At 34.4% G+C, this 17,460-nt stretch overlaps 2 protein-coding genes across 4 annotated transcripts in view; both read right to left on the reverse strand.

Moving 5' to 3' along the window:
• The window catches only part of LOC127700056 (serine/threonine-protein kinase 31-like), a 72,267-nt gene extending 61,069 nt beyond the window's left edge, over nucleotides 1–11,198 (reverse strand). For all 3 annotated transcript variants that reach the window (XM_052203531.1, XM_052203524.1, XM_052203514.1), the window contains exon 1: nucleotides 11,104–11,198. In XM_052203531.1, the coding sequence (XP_052059491.1) occupies nucleotides 11,104–11,166 (63 nt within the window). In that variant the 5' untranslated portion in view covers nucleotides 11,167–11,198. The remainder of the gene's footprint in view (nucleotides 1–11,103) is intronic.
• A 3,737-nt stretch (nucleotides 11,199–14,935) lies between these two features.
• Nucleotides 14,936–17,460, reverse strand: part of LOC127700463 (histone H1.M6.1-like) — a 65,892-nt gene continuing 63,367 nt past the window's right edge. Inside the window, exon 2 of the mRNA XM_052203941.1 lies at nucleotides 14,936–15,245. Within this exon, the coding sequence (XP_052059901.1) occupies nucleotides 14,939–15,245 (307 nt within the window). The 3' untranslated portion in view covers nucleotides 14,936–14,938. The remainder of the gene's footprint in view (nucleotides 15,246–17,460) is intronic.

Consider the following 17,460-nt stretch of genomic DNA (forward strand, 5'->3'; position numbering starts at 1 on the left):
CAAATCTAAATACATGGTAAGATTCAGCATATCAAAGAACCCCATATATTCAATTTTTGTTGAAATCAAACAAAGTTTAATTTTGGACCCCAATTTGGACCAACTTGAAAACTGGGCCAAAAATCTAAAATCTAAATACATGTTTAGATTCAGCATATCAAAGAACCCCATATATTCAATTTTTGTTGAAATCAAACAAAGTTTAATTTTGGACCCCAACTTGGACCAACTTGAAAACTGGTCCCATAATCAAAAATCTAAACACATGTTTAGATTCAGCATATCAAAGAACCCCAAAAATTCAATTTTTGTTAAAATCAAACTAAGTTTAATTTTGGACCCTTTGGACCTTAATGTAGACCAATTTAAAAAACAGGACCCAAAATTAAAAATCTAAATACACGGTTAGATTTGGCATATCAAAGAACCCCAATAATTCAATTTTTGATGAAATCAAACAAAGTTTAATTTTGGACCCTTTTGACCTCAATATGAACCAATTTGATAGCGGGCCCACAAATAAAAAATCTAAATACATGGTAAGATTCAGCATATCAAAGAACCCCATATATTCAATTTTTGTTGAAATCAAACAAAGTTTAATTTTGGACCCCAATTTGGACCAACTTGAAAACTGGGCCAAAAATCTAAAATCTAAATACATGTTTAGATTCAGCATATCAAAGAACCCCATATATTCAATTTTTGTTGAAATCAAACAAAGTTTAATTTTGGACCCCAACTTGGACCAACTTGAAAACTGGGCCCATAATCAAAAATCTAAACACATGTTTAGATTCAGCATATCAAAGAACCCCAAGAATTCATTTTTTGTTAAAATCAAACTAAGTTTAATTTTGGACCCTTTGGACCTTAATGTAGACCAATTTAAAAAACAGGACCCAAAATTAAAAATCTAAATACACGGTTAGATTTGGCATATCAAAGAACCCCAATAATTCAATTTTTGATGAAATCAAACAAAGTTTAATTTTGGACCCTTTGGACCTCAATGTGGACCAATTTAAAAACGGGGCCCAAAATCCAAAAACTTAATACACGGTTAGATTCAGCATATTAAAGAACCCCAAGAATTCAAGAATAAAACCCCATTGAAATTGATCAAGAAATAAGCAATTTATACGAAGTATCTTCTTTTGCACAATACTGTGCAATTGAATATTTCTTGCTATTGCGCAATACTGTACAATTGACAATTTCTTGCTATTGCGCAATATTGTGCTATTGGATATTTCTTGCTATTGCGCAATACTGTGCAATTGAAGATTTCTTGCTATTGCGCAATACTGCGCAATTGAAGATTTCTTGCTATTGTGCAATACTGTGCAATTGAAAATTTCTTGCTATTGCACAATACTTATTATATAATAATTTACACATCTTGTTTGGTGTGTATTTCCTACCATATCATTATTATTTGCTTTTAAATATAAATCAGAAATAACCAACTTAAAATGGAAAATTTTAAAAGAAAGAAAAAAGGAAAAAAAGAAAAAAAAAAAATCCCCCCCCCCCCCAAATTTTTTGAACCCCCTTATGATTCATCACCCCCAAACTCAATCCCAGCCTTCCCTTCGTGGTATGGTACCTTGCAGTACAATTTCAGAGAGATCCATACACTTGAACACAAGTTATTGTCTGGAAACTAGAAAAATGCTTATTTTTGGCCCCTTTTTGGCCCCCAATTCCTAAACGTTTCGGGCAATTACCCCCAAACTCAATTCCAGCTTTCCCTTTGTGATATGGAACCTTGTAGTACAATTTCAGAAATATCCAAACACTTACACACAAGTTATTGTCATGAAACTAGAAAAATGCTTGTTTTTTGCCCCTTTTTTGGCCCCTAATTCCTAAAATTTTGAGGCAATTACCCCCAAAATCAATTACAGCCTTCCCTTTGTGATATGGAACCTTGTGGTACAATGTCAGAGAGATCCATACACTTACACACAAGTTATTGTCTGAAAGTTACAAAAATGCTTATTTTTGGCCCCTTTTTGGCCCCTAATTCCTTAACTGTTGGTACCATAACCCCCAAAATCAATCCCAACCTTCCTTTCGTGGTATTGAACCTTATGGTGAAATTTCATGGAGATCCATTCACTTAAACTAAAGTTAGAGTGCGAAAACCAATGTGTCTTCGGACGACGCCAGACGACGCCGGACGACGACGACGACGACGACGACGACGACGACGACGCCAACGTCATACCAATATACGACCAAAAAATTTTTAATTTTTGCGGTCGTATAAAAACAAAAACAAAAAAGCAAAAAAACAAAACAAAGAACTAACAGCGAAATAGTGTGTGAAGACATTTAAGTCAACTCTAGTAAGGTCTTGTATAGTTTCAAAAGACTCATGACTGTCTGGCATTATATTATATTTAATTCCTAGGAGGGTTTGGGGGCATGCCCCCCATTTTTTTTAAAAAATTAGATGCAAATTCCTGCATTCTGACAGCTTTGAGAGTCATGTTTGGAAGATACCAAATATGTAAATTCAATAGGATTAGTATTATAGTAATATGTATGTATGTATGTATGAAATTACTCCGATATGAAAAGCACCCCTGAGAGAGCTGCGATGGTACAATGGAATCCGTGTACACTCCCTATCAGGATTAATGGAGATGTGTCACTAACTTATATACAACTAACCACCAAGGACAATCCCCAACCCAACACCAAGGGAGTGTTAGGACACCGGTAAGTCTGTTATTATGGTGGAGAAAGCCAAAGTACTCTGTGAGTACATACCAGGCTCCTCGGTGGAAACAGAAAAAAACAGAAGAGATATCTACAGATTGATCTCAGGTCAAAGTCAGGGGCCACTTTGACCTACAAAGGCCCCCAAAGTACCCATGCTAGTTTAAACTTCTGTCTAGGTACCAGAGATGTGTGTGGGAGGGTGCAAATCACCCTTCTAATGTAATGAAATTTCCAATGCCCAGACTCAGGATTGAACCCATGACCTTCAGTACTGTAGGCTGTATAACTATAGGCTGTAGCCAACGGTCTTAACCACTGAGCCACGAACCCACACATACCAGGTATATCTGAGAACTTTCAGTCTTCGAATTTAGCCACAAGTCCCCAATATTTAACACAATATATATGTTTTCTTCATTTATTAAATCAATCTCTTGTAAATACAACCACGGTCTGTCCTTGCTCCAAACATCAAGAAATTTACGTTCTCTAACCCCTCATCGTATTTGCGTTTTGAAATATGTCTGTTTTCAGTTGATACCGGTCTTTTAATTGGCTTTCCTGGGCACCTTTCACACACTTCAAAAACAACGCCATCATGCCATGTTTGTCAACATTTAGATATTGACCAATCAAAGAAGCCGATACAAAATGTATTTATCTTCAATACCATAAGCAATAAGTTTAAGCGGCCTCATTATAAAGAGTAAAGGAACAGTTCACCTGGATACCAGGTTAAGCCCTGTCTGTCAAAAACGACTGGATTTTTAGGTACGCGGACAGTGACAAAATACAAATACACGGAGGACCGGTGATTTCACAATATATACTAGTCCCGCAGGTCTAAATTTTCCACAAGCCACTCGGACTAGTCACAACAGAATATTTAAAAGTCCGCAATAAAATTTACCAGCCATGGCTGTCAGACTTGTGACTAAATTCGAAGACTGTACATATCTAAATTCCTAATTGTTAAAAGTTGGCTTTTTGTGGACGCTACATGCAACGTTTCGATAAATTTTAGTTTTTTCACTGGAAACTTCATTTGTTGATATAAAGGGAAATTATATGGCCTTCCAAATACCGTTTCGATCCCTAACATCAGTGAAGAGACATTTATTGTCGAAATCCGGATATGGTGTACAAAAAAAAAAAATAAAAAATTTTGCACTTTATTTTTGCGATATACCATCTTTTCGCAAGTTTATTGTTTTCTGTGTGGTATTAAAATTTATAATTAAGATCCATGTAACATCTGGTGATCAATTTATTTGGCAATCACCAATGGCAGTCAGCAGGGTTTAAGAACATCAGTTGTTCGACCTGTTAGTCAAATGCGTTTTGTTAAAATATACTTTTCACTTTTTGGTCTTTTGGAAAATGTTGTTTGTGCTGTATTTAGACCCCTCTACCAAGAAATTATTTTTACATGCACACATATAAAAATTGCGGTTTTTATCCAACGCAATCATAGGTTTGAACGTTGTTTTTAATTTAGACTTATTTATATTTTTTCTTTTGGGCTTGTATTATATTTTCCTTCGGGTTTATATGATCCGTTCATCCTATTTTGACTCTTTAAAGTTCAAGAGTCTATCCTAAATTGAGGTAAATTATATGGCCTTCCAAATACTGTTTCGATCCCTAACATCACTGAAGAGACATTAATTGTAGAAATCCGGATATGGTGTACAAAAAAAAAAAAATTTTTGCACTTTCTTTTTGAGATATACCATCTTTTCGCAAGTTTATTGTTTTCTGTTTGGTATTAAAAAAAAAAATTAAAATCCATGTAACATCTGGTGATCAATTTATTTGGCAATCACCAATGGCAGTCAGCAGGGTTTAAGAACATCAGTTGTTCTACCTGTTAGTCAAATGCGTTTTGTTAAAATATACTTTTCACTTTTTGTCTTTTGGAAAATGTTGTTTGTGCTGTATTTAGACCCCTCTACCAAGAAATTAGTTTTACATGCACACGTATAAAAATTGCTTTTTTATCCAACGCAATCATAGGTTTGAACGTTGTTTTCAATTTAGACTTGTTTATATTATTTCGTTTGGGCTTGTATTATATTTTCCTTCGGGTTTATATGATCTGTTCATCCTATTTTGACTCTTTAAAATTCAAGAGTCTATTCTAAATTGAGGTAAATTATATGGCCTTCCAAATACCGTTTCGATCCCTAACATCACTGAAGAGACATTAATTGTAGAAATCCGGAAAAAAAATAATTAAGATCTATGTAACATCTGGTGATCAATTTATTTGGCAATCACCAATGGCAGTCAGCAGGGTTTAAGAACATCTGTTGTTCGACCTGTTAGTCAATTGCTTTTTGTTAAAATATACTTTTCACTTTTTGGTCTTTTGGAAAATGTTGTTTGTGCTGTATTTAGACCCCTCTACCAAGAAATTAGTTTTACATGCACACGTATAAAAATTGCGTTTTTTATCCAACGCAATCATAGGTTTGAACGTTGTTTTCAATTTCGACTTGTATATATATATATATATATATAATGTGACCGTTTTGTGTATCATTAAGCATAGTAAGCTATGTTGAACAGAGATGCAAACAGTTTTTTTTTTCTGTCAGACATTGGGGCCTAAAGGGTAGCAAGTTTTGCTAGACCCATCAAATTTTTGCCAGACCTATATTTTCACTCAATCAAAGCACTGTAAGCGCTGTAGGCAGTTAACCAAAAACCAAGGCAAACGTAATTATGAAAACTGTGGCAGTGTTGCTTCAATTTTTTTTTAAGATTTGAAAGAATAAACATTAAACATTCGTATATTGTACATTTACATTTGTGTATGGTCATTAAATGAATTGATTATTAAGGCAAATTAATTAATATTTCATCAAGGTTTTCAAAAGCAACTCATATATCAATGAAAATGACCCCCATCTTCCCCCCCCAAGTGCATGATGTTACTCCATACCAAGTTTGGAATAAAATGACAGGTGATTATAAAACAGTTGGTCAAACATTCTCGGGCTTTCCACTGCTTGAAAGATTTATATGTTTTCTTTAGAATGAGCCATAAATGAAAATTATTATAGGCCCAGAAATAACTTAATAAACAATTAACGTAAATTCAATTAACCTAGACTCATTTTTTGCATCAATAAAATTTTATAAAAAACAAGAAATAATTGTAACAGGATGCCGTTACGAAGTCTCCCAAACAAAGCCCCCATAATTCGTCATTCCCATGGTCTCCTGACATTGGGCAAAGTCCAGTTCATATTGGTTTGGTCTAGTAAAGTGATATGCATATGTGACATCTAGGAGATTGACCCTGTATGTCATTCAAATCTTTTTGAAATGATGAACAGGAATAAATATGGTTTAGGTGTGGGTATCTCGACCGTTTACAAGTTCTCAAACAGGAGGGGGTTAGGTAACCCCATGGACTCCCCCTATATTTCATTTGATTTGTTTTATTTTCCCTTACATGAATGTATATGGTTTAGGGTGGGGATCTCAACCATTTCCAAGTTCTCAAACAGGAGGGGTTGGGGTGACCCCAGGGACTCCCTATATATTTCATTTGATTTGTTATATTTTCCCATACATGAATATATATGGTTTAGGAGTGGGGATCTCGACCGTTTACAAGTTCTCAAACAGGAGGGGGTGGGGTGACCCCAGGGACTCCCCCTATATTTCATTTGATTTGTTTTATTATACCATACATGAATATATATGGTTTAGGGGTGGGGATCTCGACCATTTTCAAGTTCTCAAACAGGAGGGGGTGGGACGACACCGGGGACTCCCCATATATTTCATTTGATTTGTTATATTGTCCCATGCATGAATATATATGGTTTAGGGGTGGGGATCTTGACTGTTTACAAGTTCTCAAACAGGAGGGGGTTGGGTGACCCCAGGGACTCCCCCTATATTTCATTAGATTTGTTTTATTATCCCATACATGAATATATATGGTTTAGGGGTGGGGATCTCGACCATTTCCAAGTTCTCAAACAGGAGGGGGTGGGACGACACCGGGGACTCCCCCAAATTATTTTCATCTGATTTCCTTTATTGTCCCATACAAGTATATATATTGTTTAGGGGTGGGGATCGAGAAGGTTTACAAGATAAAAGTACATTTTCAAATTGAAGGGGGTTGGGATGACCCCCAGGGACTCACCCTATATTTTGGTTAATTTTTTTTATTGTCCTGTTCTCATTACTGAAGACTGCATGTGTCTATCACTTACTGTTTTCGAGAAATAGTCATTTGAAAATTTAAAAAAATAAAATCCCATAGGGTTCTATAGTAAACCCCTCCTTTCTTCAGGCCCCTCCAAATAACCCTAAATAGACCCCAATGCACAAACAAAAGGTTAATGGCTCCACTAGACATGTTAGTCTAATATTTTATGAAACCCTACGTAAATCTGACAAACGGTCAAAGTTGTCTTCTTAGACGGTTTGAGTGGATTCGGTCCGACTTGTCTCGGGGACGAGTTGTCCACATTACTTAAAACATCCCATCAACATCGATTTCCGCATCTGCTTCATGACCTCGTTTCATTCATAAAATAACAACAACCTTATTTGGCAAGATAAGTTAAACATTACCTCCCACTTATATAACTTTATTTCCTCTATCATAGAGATTTGTTGTACATGAACAATATTCCTGCTCATTTTGCCATTTAGGAAATCTAAACGACTTGTAATTACCAATTTTCGGCGATGAAGTATTTCATACAATTGTTCTTTTACATCGTAGCCAACAGCACAGGGGATAATAAACTACGTACGGATTTCCATTGAGCACTACTTCCTACGTGCAACTTCAAAAGTTTTGGGTAGTTCGACGATCATTTAAGGTTTTTCTGGTCATATTTTTTGTATTGCAGAAATAAAAGTATTAAAAAAATGTCCAATTAGTTATAAATAACATAATAGCCAACTAGATAATAACAATGGCACGTATTTCAGCATTTATTGGGTAGAACACAAATCTAGGGTGCTCGCATAAGGCAGCTTAACTGCCTAAAAATAAAATGAGACGCTTTTGAATAATTAATTTTTATTTTGTTATATATTATTGTAATCTGTGATTCATATTCATAAACATTGTAGTTTATTCAAAATATTAATACATAAATGATGATCCAAGAGTTATTCCTCACAGGAGTACCTTGACACAAGATAATCATTGGTTGCTTCATTTTGGTCAAATTCCAAATCTGACTTGTAGTGTGAATCATTATCACTACCAAAATCACTATCCAGCTAAGAATAATAGGGGTAGGTGGCTACATCAAGTTCATTTAACCATGAAAAGTCAGACATTGGTCTGTTGTGTTTGATAATGGCATGTATGTTCCTAAATTTTAAATTAAGTTGACCCCTGTTTTTTTTTCGTTTAAAGAAATAATAGACTTATGGGCAGGAGCCGTTGTTGGGTTTTGTTTTGCCTCTGCAATGGCACAGGCATTTATATGACATTTACTTTTCTCATGATCTGTTATTGTGCTCAACTTGAAGTTGGCACATCCTGTCAAGAACATGAAAAAGAGATATTTATTTTTTAGATTGTCACTGGTACTACGTTTTCCATGTGAAATGCAAATAGTGCAGGTCATCATGTTGTTGTCTATGTTGTAAACCAACCATGTGCGCCCCTCTTGCCATTTTGGATTAAACGACCTATCAGGCCTCTTCTCCTTTTCATATAAGGACCGTTTTATGGCTTTGTTAGGTTGAAGTGGTGACTGATTTGGCCTTTTACAAGATTTAGACCCACTCACATATTTAATCAGCCATGACATATTTCCCCGACCTCAGTGTTCTCACCAGGCCGTTTTAGCGCTGCGGTATTCAGCGCTTTTGCAATTTTCCGCTGTTCTATTGAACTAAGCGCAGCGCTATCTAAATCAATCGCGTAAGTATATTTTTTCGATTTTTTTTTTTATTTTTCAAATTTCCAGCTCATCTTTTACTTCGATGATCGTCTGGTTTACTATTACTGAATGTGTTATTTGAGTTGTATAAAGTAACTTTGCAGGACCAGTTTAATAAATTTTACAAAATGGCATCTGAAAATCAAAATAAATGAAGAAATCAACAGTATCATCCATTTTTTGAATAAAAAAGAATATAAAGAAGCAACTATGAATGGAATTAGTCTGAGATTACTCTGACGTCCAACGGCTGTTTTGCCAGACAAGCTGGGGCCGTGGGACGTCGGAGCTCGTTCCATATCAAAAAGTTGATATTTGCCCGTCCAAAATAGATGCGCTGCTTCGTCGCTTCTGGTGCCAACGGATGGCCTTGGAATTATATAAATCGGGTATCAATTTGTTCATTTTTGATTTATCTCTTCATTTATGTAAGTTTCACCTACCTGCCACCCTTTATTTTCTCATGTCCAGCTTGGGTGAAGCCATACGAATGTAAATGGTGATCAGAAAAATGAGAAATCATAAGTTTAGTAGTAGAGATATCATAATGTTCCCAAATGTTAACTCCTGTCAAACATCGTAAATGGTTCATGTGGACCCTTCGGCTAAAATGGCTGCATTTTCACCTCAAAATTTACTCTGACTACAGACAAACCTGTGTATCTGGAAAAGTTTTAAGGCATAGCATGCCCTAGATAAATAACATTCAAATATATTTTATGTTTTTGAAAATTGAAAATTTAACAGGATTTAGCAGTGCACTTTTTTTCATTCCTCCAGAAGGTGCCAAAATATGCTATGTCTTAAAACTTTTCCAGATGCACAGGTTTTTCTGTACTGAGATGAAAACACAGCCATTTTAGCCAAAGGGTCCACATGAACCTTAATAGTTCACTGCTCCAGTGGGTTACAAAACTCAACACAGAAACTGACAATGAGGTGATAGTGGGTCCTACACACAGGCACTTGTTTTCTATCCATGGCAAGATCTACTGTATAGGGATAGTAGATCTTTTCATGGATAGAGAACAAATGCCTGTGGTCCTACATATTCTACAGCATCACCTGTTAAGAAATCTTCAAATCGCCAGTCTAGTGTTGACCCTTCATGAAAAAAGACTTTTCCTTGGGTTTTGTACAAAGATAAAAATGCTTCTTCATCTATTTTTAAACAATAACATTTAAAACAACTTGGTAACTTTCATCAGGACATCATTACAAGCTCAAACATCAGCAGCATATTGTATAAAAACATCATAACAAACCCATTACAAACAAACTGTGTGCCGCGACAAAGTTACTGAGAATTGTCGAAAATCACATGCTTACCACAGCGCTATCAAAAAATCCTGGGGAGAACACTGCCCGACCTCATTTATGATAAATTAACCTCATTCCTGATGAGCGAAATTATAATACCAGAAACATGACGGAAAATACGCGAAACGGCTTGGGGCGAGATGAACATGGCACAAAACTACTAGATGGAAATACTGGTTCCCAATGTTAGAACAAGCAAGGGAACAGGAAATAGAACAAACGAGGGAACAGAAAATTTTACTTTTATTAAAGATGATCACATATTTAAAACAAAATACACTGCCGGGACCGACATAGACCCAAGCAGACTAAAATATTGCCGGCCATCAGGTCCTGCACAGCAACGGATTTTGTCGGTGCTGCATGAATTCTGCCCGTTGCTTCCGACAGGTCATGATTAGTTGCAACTCTGGTTGAATGATTTGCATATAAATGATAAATTATAAAATTATAAATTGTTGTTTCCAGGAAAACATACAAGATTTCCAATGATTTTTTGAAAAATAGGTGCATATTGGGTACAGCAAGGATTTGTACAGTTAAATCCTAGGGTACAGTGAAGTGATGTTAGGCATCTTGTAATAAGCGGAAGGAGTATCTGTAACAATGTGTAATACTGTATGATGCATCTGTAAGTAATCTTCACCTCCATTATAGGAGATTGAGGAAATCCTCATTTAATCCATAACTCAAATAAAATAACTCAATACTGTACATGTGTTTGTAAATTTGTGTAAATTTTCCAGTCAATAAAATTTATAAAAGAGGTAGCCGACCCAGTGACAGTGTATGCAACTCACGCCAACTGTAAGGCTGCAAGGTAGTTGTTTTCGTGAACGTCCATAATGTCGTAGTCGTTTAAAAGCCTTCAGAGCTAAATTTTACGATCTTATACCTGTAAGTGCATTCATTTAAGACTTTTGTGCTTAAATTGTATGAAATCTTGATATGTAGCTATATGGACTTTCCAAAGAAACCGCGGGAAAATATTCTATTTGTAAACATTGGCCATTTTTATATTGAAACCGAAAGTATATAAGATGACATTAATGAAAACTGTTAAATTTGTCTATTCTACTATTGCTAATGCATTGTTTGCTATTATTAAATTTACTTCATCTGCTGACAAAGGAAGGTTTCCAATCCACACATCGTAAGTTATGATTTTGTTCGCCATTTTCACCCACGTGGTTGTCAGTGATGAAAGTGCCATCTACATCCTCTGAACTGCAAAAGGCCATCCTAAATAATTCTGTGGTTACAGTATCCGCATGTGAGCAATTTGTCAGCATGTGAAAATCAAGCAAGAATCTACACTGTATAATTAATTACTAGTAATCGACCTTTGGATGAAAAAAAAAATAAAAACAGGATTACCGCGTGTGCTTAATGTTTTTTTTGTTGTTGCTACATTAAAAAAAAAATGCACCATAACAATATAACAAATGTCTCGCATTTGAAACGACGATAAAACTTGAGAAACATATTTTTCTGCAAAATTTGATATTTTAAATGATTAATAAGCGTGATTCAAGCATACAGTGCTTTCCATCTGGGAACAGTATATCAATATATATGTTCCTGTTTCCATTGAGCAGCAACGAGCAACATATAAGTGTCATATATAACTTGCTAAAGAAGGATTCATTTAAAAGGAAAATTGAAGACTCTTCTGTTAAACAAATTGTTTTTCTTTAAAAAAAAAAATGTGCAATACTTGAACCTGATTAACTGTTTTAACAATGACCCTTCCTTGCTCAAGAAGAATTTGTTGTGTGAAATGAAGTGGGTTTTTTTTTGTACGCCAGTTTGAAAATTATTGTTCAAAACCCTTACCTGTATTCTTAAACAACTGAAGGCGATTTGATTATTGGCTTTAGGAAACGCTTGATCTCATTTATTTATCACAGAGGCAATAGCAACCAAGCTTTTCTATAGACTGTGACCAGTTTGATCGTTGAAAGCTCAAACTTTTACTTAAAACAACTTGTTTCAGTTCGAACAAATTCGCTTTAATATATTTAATCTTTTCCTTTTTGAAAATTCACCAAATTACAATGAAGGGGATATTGTTACACGATTGCCTGACAGACAGAAGGATGCAGAAATTGACTGGCCCAGTGACTAAGAAATGGCGACAAAGGGGTCACTCTGTTACTTAGTCGTCTACAGCACACTTTGTTAAACGGCAACTCCTAGAAAACTGAAGAACGAAATTCTAACAAATTTGAACAGCATTTTCTAAAGGACATAGAAATGATTTTAAATTTGACATGAAAAATTGGCATTTTTTTTAAATTTTATAGTTATACAATGGTCATCGTAAAATCAGGAAGATTTGGATGAATAGAGATTAACTTTCAGATTGACACGTGACAGTTTGTTTTAACTATTTGTTGTAACTAATAGTTTGTAATAAACACATAATTTCTGTTACTTCTTATTTGTTTCTTAATTGGTTTAAATATACCAACCATTCCCTTAGTGTCCTGTCAGGCCGATGAAGGCCAATTAGCATGGCGTTTAATAGATGTCATTACAAGTTTCAACATGCTGTGGGTTTTTTTTTCTTAATTTGTAAACCTTTTTTTCTGATTCTTTTTCATTTTTGAGGTGTTTTTTTTTTTTTTTTTTTTGGGGGGGGGGGGGGGGGGGCGGGGGTAATTGTTTGACATGAAATTTAGTTGTTTATGAATAGAAAACACACTTTAATATGAAATCCAAAGTACTATTTAGGTCGTCTTCTATTCCCAGCATGATGGAACTATTTTCAACATGTTAGGATCAACCTCATGATGTTGACAACCAGTAGAAATTTAATACTTTTTCTTTCTGGTTCTCTCTTAGTCGTATCAAATCCAGAAAAAAAATATGAATTAATTTCTATCAAACGTGAATCCTAACTCTCCTTGCAGCTATAGTTAGAAAGGTAAATAACAGGACAAGTTTGGCATGTTCCTTGGGACAGAAACCCAACAACACCAGATCGATAGATTTTATATTTTCAATAGAGGACTTAATCTATAATCAAATATTTCATTTTTGGGCTTTTTATTACTTTCTATCTCCTTTTTTATTTTCTTCTTTAAATGTTTTCATGAATTATCATATTTGAAGCTATTCTTTTCATATTGACATTAAACGCCTTTTCTCTGTCTCAATATAAAGTATTTATCACGAATGAAGGAAAACATCTTGGCGAAAAGAGGTGTGTTTGCTGTCCGGGTGCTGGGGTAGTCTTGATTGAAAACGGCAGCAACAAACGTTTCTCAATGTATACACAAATAAGCGCATTTAATACTGTCAGTCACACGTTGTCTGTATATACTAGTAGACTATGTTTTTCTGTGTTGTTAAGTTGCTGTCATTTCAATAGGAAAATAAGGATATGTGGTATGATTGCAAATGAGACAACTATACACCAAAGTTCAAATGAATGGATGTAATTAATTATATATAGGCAACCGTACGGCCTTCAACGATGAGAAAAACCCATACTGTATAGTCGGCTATAAAAGGCCCCAACATGAAAAATATGAAACACATCTTCTGTTATATTCGAATCCTACAATTTCGTGAACAATCCTTTAAAATGCATGATACATTTTATCAAAGAAATAAACCCTTTTCTTACCTTTTGTACAAATGTCCGTCCATCCTTGTTTTAGTTCATAACAGTAGACATGCTACGTATGTGACGTCATTGTATTGTTTCTGGTTTATTCATCTCGCGTGCTTTGAACAGATTAAAATGACATAACAAAGACACAGACAAGTCGTCAAAACACTAAAAAACAGAGAGAAAAAAGGAGAGAAAAACAAACAGGACAACCCATTTGAAAGAAACATAAAAGCAAGAAGTGGCATTTATTTCATACACGATTAAAACAAAGAAAAATTCGAGAGGTGAAGAAAAGTATGAATATGGTTACATAATCAGCTATCGTCAATAACATGAACACCCCTTTAACTCTCCCCACCCCCAAACACACATCTCCGACGGTAGAACCACTATGAAAAGCGAATCCAAACATAAAAGACTGATGATATATGAATGTAAGTACACTCGCACTATATATATCTGCATGTTATAAAATGAAAAATAATGTTTAACAAAAACCCTCCATACTTTAGAGTTTCCTGCTGACTTTTAATACACAATTGTAGTAATTTTGACAACAACAAAAAAACAAAAAAAATACAGACAAACGTCACTGCATTCATTTTCTTTTTGTTTACTTGTATGTTGGCAATACATCTATACATCTTTTGTATTGTGCACATTTTTACAGCATATTAGTACCGAAAAAAAGTACTGAGTTTAATTTAGAGTTACCTCTCCATTGATTAGTTGATATGAAATAGACGGCCAACCTTTGACATTGCATACGTGTAGAAAAAGTCCTCTAAAAAAATTCAGTCAAGTTGAGCATGAAGAAGAAGGGTGAAAAAAAATCACATAATGAGAAAAAAATGATTTATTCGTTTGAAGTTAAAATGTGTGATTTGCCCCCCCCCCCCCCCCCCCCTCACAAAAAAACAGAGAATAAATAAAAAAAAATATCACTTCCTTTATTCTTAGGTTGTATTTTAATCAAATATTGTTTTGAAAGAATTTTAATCAGTTCAAAAAAAATGTGCGTGAAAGTAAAATGATATATCTTTAATATTTCCTTACTAAAAATAATTTTCCCAAAAGGCAACTGCATAAATGTTAGAAATAGTATACTCTTAAGGAGTGAAATGAAGCAAAAAATAATAATTTGAATGAAAAAAAAATTCAAAGAACAGTGCAAAGTGAAGAGAAAAGAAAAGGGTAGGATAGGTCTCAGCTATATTTAGTTTGATAACTGATGTACAACAATTGTAGATTCTTTTTGAACAAATTTGGTAGCCCTTAAAAGGGCTTTTGGTGGCTGAATAGCCTCTGCAGACTGAAGTGGAACAGTTTACTTCTTCTTTGGTGTCTTCTTGGCTTTTGGTTTGGCTGCCTTCTTTTTAGCCGGTGACTTGGCTGCCTTCTTTGGCTTGGCTGCTTTCTTTGCTGCTGGTTTCTTAGTTTTAGGCTTGGCTGCCTTTTTCTCTCCAGCTGGTTTCTTTGCTGCCTTCTTTTTCTTTGGTGTGCTCTTTGTCTTCTTAGGCTTGGCGGCCTTAGGTTTAGCTGCTTTCTTTGTCTTTGCTGGCTTCTTTTTAGCTTGTTTTGCCTCTCCAATTCTGAAAGATCCGGATGCTCCAGTTCCCTTGGACTGCTTCAAACTGTTGCTCTTATTGCAAGTTTTAAATGAGCGTTTACTGACTTGGCATCTTTTCCGACGTTGAAGTTGGCCATCCATGATACCCAAGAATGAAGGACACTAATGGCCGATTACCCGGGGTGCAATGTTTTTAATGATGTTCGATTAACATAGAAAATAATGGTAAAATAAATGGGTACCCTTCATTAATTCTTCATATTATTTTTATTAATCATCTGAATTCTTATTAACACATACGACCGAATTCTACATAGATTTACCTTTCTGGTGGTATAAAAAAATCAGTTTATCTTATCTCATTGTTAGGTCTCCGATTTTTTTAAATTTCATTATCTAAATTCCCTTACTCACATCAGTAAATAACGATGAATTACCTCAAAAGAAACGAGACAACAGTAACTAAAAAAATAGAAGCACACTTAATATGCAAAGGAAATACTATTAACACATACTGCTGAATACTCCTGTCAAAAAGCTATATTTTGATGTCAGAAAAGTCAGTTTAAATTAAGAAATTCTTAGGTCTCCGGCGTTTTGAAAAGTTGTCTTTGAAAAAAAATAACCAACACAAATGTAATATACGAAAACAACGTACATTAGCGAGATCATACTGTTATACACGTACGTAAAATAAATTCCAGTTGTTCTTAAATAACTGATGAAATAATACATAATAAGTTCAAATTCAAAGTGTTCACTGCGGCTATTTTTTATTGCACAGCAAAAGAGGCCCTTCTTCGTTGATATGTTGGGTTTTCCTTGTATTTCAAAACACCTTTTGTCTGGTGCATATGCCACGACTCATAAAATCTAACTTATATTTATTAATTTATTTTGTCCGACGAATTTGTGTCCCTGACTTTTAATTTAAACTGATTAGCCGTTTTTTTTTATCGTCTAAAAGAAAGTGTACATTTTATTGTCATGCACCAAAAATTACCGTTAACATCGTTTGACATGAATTTTTACTTTTATTTGTCATGAATGTACCATCCATCATGACCCTCATACAGTGTGTTGAAGTCGAGCACATTTGAAATGTTAATTAAATCTAAAAAAAATCACAGAATCATGTTAACTATTCAACTTAAGTTCTTTATTTTGATTATTTTTTAAATTCATGACTAATGATGCTTGATTCAAAAAAAAATACAGATATATAACAAATGAATTAGTATTTTATCATTTTATATATGTTGTAGCAGGGGTGGATCCAGCCATTTTTAAAAGGGGGTTCCTACCCAGGATAAAATGGGGTGGGGTCCAACCATATGTCCCCATTCCAAAGCATTGATTGATAAAAAAAAGGGAGGGTCCAACCCCTGGATCCCCCTCTGGATCCGCAACTGTGTACACAAAGGTCTAATGAATAAATACAAACAAACAGGTTATTCATGGGACCCTTTTCATAGAAGAAAATACTGTTTTTAATTTGGGTGATTATTCATTTAAAAGAATTTAGTATTGCTGGAAAAAAGACTGGCATCTCATGCGAAATTGGCAAGATTTGGCAGTATTGATAATGGACAATTAACATGGTAAAATGAAGAACATACTTTGACCTATAATGGTTTACTTTTACAAATTGTGACTTGGATGGAGAGTTGTGTCATTGCCATTGGCACTCATACCACATCTCCATATATCTATTAACTATAATTGCAAAGATATAGATTTTTAATAAAGATTTTTTTTTATATATTTACCTATATAATATGTTAAGTAAAATTTTAAATAGGTGAAAAGTCTGCAGAAAAAAATTAAGATGATGAAGAAAATGATGAAGAAGATGATGATGATGATGATGATGAAGAAGAGAATGGATTATCTCCTCCTGATCAAAAGAGACAAAAAACTTGACATGACATAAATGAATTTTAAATGTACACTGAAGAAGAAACTTAAAACTGTACTGTACTACAATTAAATTTGATGGACAAATTATATAATTTTGTTCATTGTTGTATCTTTCATTTTAGCTAGTAAAATTTACTTTCATTTTCTGTTTTAGAATTTTCATTTTTGACATATATTGCCTCAAACACAGACTGTATCTTATTTTCGTTACATTGACAACAGTCAGTTTTTAATAATCCATTTTGTCATAACCGCTATAGGGTATAAGATGACATATAATACAATGAATAAAAAACACAGAGGCACAAGTGATGCTGAGGTGAAAGTGTAAAGAAAATAATAATATTGAAAGTAGATCT

Source organism: Mytilus californianus, unplaced genomic scaffold, assembly GCF_021869535.1.
Source record: "Mytilus californianus isolate M0D057914Y unplaced genomic scaffold, xbMytCali1.0.p SCAF_1, whole genome shotgun sequence".
Lineage (NCBI taxonomy): Eukaryota > Metazoa > Mollusca > Bivalvia > Mytilida > Mytilidae > Mytilus > Mytilus californianus.